General features: G+C 43.5%; 1 protein-coding gene across 3 annotated transcripts in view; it reads right to left on the bottom strand.

Moving 5' to 3' along the window:
- The window catches only part of WAC (WW domain containing adaptor with coiled-coil), a 109,450-nt gene that overhangs the window by 6,812 nt on the left and 96,638 nt on the right, over window positions 1-6,000 (bottom strand). For 2 of the 3 annotated variants that reach the window (XM_024223505.2, XM_024223517.1), the window contains 2 exons: window positions 4,555-4,741; window positions 2,400-2,527 (listed from right to left, as the gene is read on the bottom strand). In XM_024223505.2, the coding sequence (XP_024079273.1) occupies window positions 2,400-2,527; window positions 4,555-4,741 (315 nt within the window). The remainder of the gene's footprint in view (window positions 1-2,399; window positions 2,528-4,554; window positions 4,742-6,000) is intronic. The other variant, XM_024223511.2, reaches the window with a different exon arrangement.

The following is a 6,000-nucleotide window of genomic DNA, read 5'->3' on the forward strand; positions in this document are numbered from 1 at the left end:
CTGCACCTCATGACCACCCCCAACGCGACCACCCTAGCTGCCGAGTCTGTCATCCCCCACGCCATCTGGAGAAAGCACCTAGTCACTGCAGTGCCCTTCTCTACCAGGGTGCCAAATTCCTGGGCCAAACCCCAAGGGACGGACTGCTTGAAGTTACGGAGGGAGTCCCATTAGTTAAAATTGTATCTGCCCAAGAGGGCCTGATGGTTCGCTACCTGGAATTGCAGGCGGCTGTTGAATAAATTTTTCTCCCAAAAAGGTCCAGTCTTTTGGCCTCTATTTTTGGGAGTTGAACAGATGTGCCTCTGCTTATCCTTTTTGTTGGCAACCAGTGAGCCTGGAGATGGGTTGGTATAAAGGTACTTGTAGCCTTTGGCTGGGACAAAGTACTTCTTTTCTGCCGTTTTGGAGGTAGGAGGGATGGACAATGGGGTTTGCCAGAGGGCCTTGGCAATTTTCAGGACCCCATCAAGCACGGATAGTGCAACATGTGCCGGGGTATAGGCTAAGAGGACACTGAACAAGGTGTTCACCTGCTCAGCCATCTCCTCCACCTCCAGGCCCAACTTCTCGGCCACCCATCAAAGCAGGGCCTAGAGGTGGTGGCGTTCTTTAAAATCGTCCGGTGGGCTGGCCCTCGAGGGTCCCACGACTGCCTCGTCCGGGAATGAGGACAACGACTGTACTGCTGGGGGAGGCTCTGGGGCATCATCCCCTGTGGGGGAGGGGTTTTTTGGAGGTGGGCGCTGTCTCCTCTACCCCAACCTCCAAGCGGCTCTCATGCACCGAGCCCGGTGCCGCCACCTGTTGCTCTGGGATGGCAGCAGATGAGCGGTGCGAAGGGGGCATTGCCATCACCGACATGACCCACGCACTCCAATAAAGCCACTGTGCTAGCCAATGGCGGCGCGTATAAGTCAACGCGGCCTCAGGTGCCCAATTGCGCCGGTGGGGTCTTGGCGAGGGGTTGACCTTCCCTTCCATGCCAAAGGAATCCCCTTCCGGTGACCATGGTGAAGCCATCGCCGCCGGAGACCAGTGTTTGGAGTGGGAGGATCGGTGCCGGGGCTAGGGGGACCGGAATTGTGACGAGGAGTACTCCCACAGGGCAAGCAACCAAGATCTGCGCTGAGAGGACGACTGGCGGGAGGGCAAATGGTACCGGTACTACGGAGATTGGCACCTTCCCCAAGGCAATCCATGTTGAGATGATGAAGACCGCGAACGTGATGCTGGTAATGGGGATGAGCCACAGAGGATCTGGGCTGCAATGCCAGAGATCTGAGGCACAGAGATGGAGAGCACTGCCTTGTCTCGGGAGATCGGCAGTGCTCCGCTGCCCGAAGGGTCTTAGCGGCTGGCTTGTCCTCAGAGGGAGCCTTTGCCGCTTCCTGCGGCATGCTTGATGCTAGCGGCAGCCTCTGCTCCCTCAGTGCCAGGAGACCTTGGGAAGGTGTCAATACCACCAGAAGTTTAGGTCTCCTAACGCTCCTGGGAGTTGGTGGTGGATCCTTTAAGGGGCTAAAGCCCCGACTGGGAAGGCACATCCACCTGGCTCCAGAGTGGCAGGATGGCCTGAACTCCGTCCTTTGCCCGATGCCCCGTGGTCTTTCTTGCCCGATGCCAGAGAGCTGTTTTCTTTCTGGACACCGATGTCGGGGGTGCAAGGCCAAGGTACTAGGTGAGTCTTGGCGGGACGGCTCGCAAGTTGGACGAAGAGCAGCCTCCATGAGGAGAGCCCACAAATGAATATCCTCTTCTTTCTGAGACCTGGGTCAAAATTTTTTATAAATATGATACTTGTCCTTCGCATGCAATTCCCCCAAGCACTTGAAGCAGCTGCTCTGGGGTTCACTTACAGGCATAGGCCTGTTACAGTCTGCGCAGGGCTTAAACCCTGGAGACCAGGGCATGCCCCACCTGAGGCGGCCCTGCTGAGACTCTAACTACTCTTAACAACTACTTAACACTAACTACTATAAAAAACTATCTACCTACAAGCCCCTAAGGCTTGAAGTCAGAAGAGACGAAACCGCTAGCCCTTGCTATGAAAGGAAAGGTACTCCGACTAACCAACATGGGCGGTAAGAAATAACTGAGCGGGCATAGGGCCGACAGAGCCTAATATACAGACGCACGAGCGCGGCACTCAAGGTGGCACCATAGCCGGCCCGATGGATACCGCTAAGGCAAAAATCTCCAACGACCGTGCCCGTGGGTGTGTGCACACCTAGAACGGAATCAACATGAGCAAGCACTCGAAGAAGGTAGCTTTTATACTTGAAAAAGACAAATATGCTAAAACTTAAGTTGTCAGTAAATCAATCTCATCCAAAATAGGACACCAGAATGAGCAATTTAGAAATAATTTGAAGATAAATGCCCAAACAAATTCTTACCTTTGCTCACGCAATGTTGCTTGAATTTCACATACTCGAACTAAAGATCTTAAATTTTTTAATTCAGTACAAATTTCTGACATATGAACACTTCCCATATTATGGGCTTCCTCACGTAATCTTGATGCCTGCAGGAGTTAAATAAAAAAAAAAAAAATTCAATGTTAGCTCCTCGATTTTGGATCACTCACTAGAAGCAAATGGACATAATCCAAGGAAATTGGACTCTTGATTAAAAAGGAATTATAGGGCTTTGAAACAGCAAGGCACATTCAAATTTAAACATGAAAGCTAAATCGTAAGAAAACGTTAAATTCTATTCTGCAATCTTAACATAAAAACCTAATATGGATCATTTTTGTGCCAGACAAACTTGATCACCGTTGAATTAAATTACAAATGTAATGGACAAAGGGAATGTAAAGGATGTAACGTATCTAATTTGACATAGCATCCTAGATTGTTTTTGAATAGCTTTTCTTTCTAAATAAGTTTTAAACCAGCTTGGAAATGACACTGTCACATGAAACGAAAGTCAGCTGAAATGGTAATGACAAAATAGTGACAAGTGGAATACCTTATCGCCTAGAGTTCGATCTGTTTAATTTCAATTTCTTTATTACTGATACTGGAGCGATAAACAGCATTTCATTTACGCTTAGACAGTATTACACTGGGAGGTTTTATGAACATCAGTGAAGTAGAAATGGCTCTAGATACACTAGAAATATGGGCAGAAAAAAGGAATGTCCAAACTGAAAAAATTATCTGAAACAAAGATGTGATAGCAGAGAGTTATTTTAAAAGAAGTAGCACTGAATGAGCTGTTGGGCGAAACAGGACGACAAGTGTATATATGAATTTGCATATGCATTATGGTGAGACAGAAAAAGTACAATCGTAGACAACACATGAGAGGTCGTATCACAAATGAAGGAGACAAGAACTTTTCAAATTGGAGATACACTATTATAGTTTCTGATACCTTGATACCAGAAAAATGTGAACCAACTGAAGGACTTATAGAAAAGAAAAGGGAGTTGGAAGGAACATCAACCGTGGAAAGTTAAAATAACAAAGTATGTATCGGCTGGTCAAACAAGAATGGAGACAATGCCCAGTAAATATTACAAGGACGTAAACATCAGGAAAGGAAAGGTCTGTTTGTTTGTTTTTTAAATAGTATGGAAATGCATACAGCTTGAGGCAACCCAACAGCTATAACTCTGTCCTGTAGTGACACCATAAAATAATTTAGGATTAAGGCATATTAGTGTTTGTAGCCCCAGATTAGATTAAACTGATTTTTAAACATTTCCCACCCCCCCCCCCCATATCTTCTTCTCATGGTGTAACTACAGGGCAGGACACCCGAATAACCTTAACCCTAACTGTGTATTTCCATTTCTTAGTATGTTTGATTTCTTTTAAGGGTAACTAATTCAGATTTTTTTTTTTTTTTTTTTACAATGCTTAGTTTTGGGATAATTTTTTTTTAAACCTTAAGATACTGATACACCCAACCATAACTCCAATTTAACAACGTGGATAGGCATATTATATATATATATATATATAGATATAGATATAGATATAGATATAGATATAGAAGTAATGCAAATAAATAGATTGATAGCAGTCTGAAACAGCACAAGGACTCTATTGTCTCACAGCTATACCTGAACTGTTATAAGAGCACTAACGTGGTAGAAAGGGAAAAACGTGAGGATAGCAGAAATTCAGATGTAAATTTTTATGTTTGAAAGTTGAAATCCACATATGGCGTCTAAATGTGCAAGTTTATCAAGGTTTCTCCTATAGCCTGGTTTTGCCCTATTACAACTGCATTATCAATGCAGCCATGTGCAGAAACAGTTCTGAAACATTTTCAAAGCTCAAATACAAACTTAATAGTCCTACCAAATAAATATGAATTTTGATGTTATCCAGGGCTTGAAAAGTCACTAGCTTTCATAACAACTACAACTGCACCTGTTCCACAGGACGTTTTTATTTGAACAGCTAAATCACTGCATGATAGTAATTTTGCTAACAGACACATTCAAAGTAATAAAATGCTATGGTGTTGAGACAGACTTCTTAGTACATTCACAGGAAAGTCTACATTTTAAATATAATCTGAATGTGTACCCACCTGCTTTTCTGCATGATCTGCAGGCCATCCTTGAACATGTTTTATAAGATTTTCATTGAAGTGTGCTGCTAGTGTAGGTGTTAATGAACATGTAGGCCGAACAGATGCATTCTGTGGTGTAGTTGCTGAATTTGATGCACTAGTGCTGGAGGTATGATTTGGAGCTGGTGATGGACTTCTCTGACTACTGGAAGAAGGAAACAAAGATTAAAAAGCACAAGCTTTCAAAATGTTCATAAATCTGTAGCAAATGAGTTAAACCTCTACAAACTTTACAGCATCCAGCCACATCCTGCGTTATAAGATAATCAAAACTGATACTCTAACCCAGGGGTAGGCAACCTATGGCACGTGTGCCGAAAGTGGTACACGAGCTGATTTTCAGTGGCACTCACACTGCCCGGGTCCTGGCCGCCGGTCTGGGGGGCTCTGCATTTTAATTTAATTTTAAATGAAGCTTCTTAAACATTTTAAAAACCTTATTTACTTTACATACAACAATAGTTTAGTTATATATTACAGACTTATAGAAAGAGACCTTCTAAAAACATTAAAATGTATTATGGGCACGCGAAACCTTACATTAGAGTGAATAAATGATGACTTAGCACACCACTTCTGAAAGGTTGCCAACCCTGCTCTAATCACTTGTGATCAGTAAGTCCTATGGCACTTTTCACAAGAGTATGGTCTTTGTGTCCTTGTTATGTTCTGATAATAACATTTTTCTTACTTTTTTACTGGCACATTATTCTTTTCTTCTTGTCCTAAACTATTTCACTGTTAGTTGTTTTAGACATCCGTGTGCCACCCTAGATGTGGCTGCATTTCAGGGTGAATGGAGTGTGTATATGCACACTTTTTACCTATATAGAAGTTAAAGAGCTTCAAAACAATCCAAGATGTAATGTAAGACGTCATGATCATTCAACAAGAAGTGGCAGTCCTGATGAACATGGTCACCATTGAGTACTCAGTCACCTTTGTTTATTGCTCTGAGACCAAGAGTCAACACGTGGCTGCCCAGTGAGCTATCAAGACACCCTGAGCAAAACTAAATCACAACTTGAGGCCAGAAACTTCAACATAAGGACACCGGGGGGGGGGGGGGGGAATACCACGATCCACGAACTATAGAACCCAGTTAAGCACTTCTGGACAAGAAATTCTCTTCTTTTTTGTAGGACACCGTGAATACTTATGGTACTTTAGAAAAGAGGCTGCATCTATTCTCTTGGAAGGACTGTGATATTAGCTTTCAGTATCATAGTATAGCTGACACTCCTCTATTTCTTTTAGTAGAGGAAAAATTAGCATGGGTAAATAGTTTTTACTTTGTGTAATGACCCATCCACTCCCAGTCTTTATTCAAGCCTAATTTAATGGTGTCCAGTTTGAAAATTACACCTCTACCCCGATATAACGCAGCCAGATATAACACGAATT

This window comes from Terrapene carolina, unplaced genomic scaffold, assembly GCF_002925995.2.
Source record: "Terrapene carolina triunguis isolate 2854851 unplaced genomic scaffold, T_m_triunguis-2.0 Scaffold111, whole genome shotgun sequence".
NCBI classification, from domain to species: Eukaryota; Metazoa; Chordata; order Testudines; family Emydidae; genus Terrapene; species Terrapene triunguis.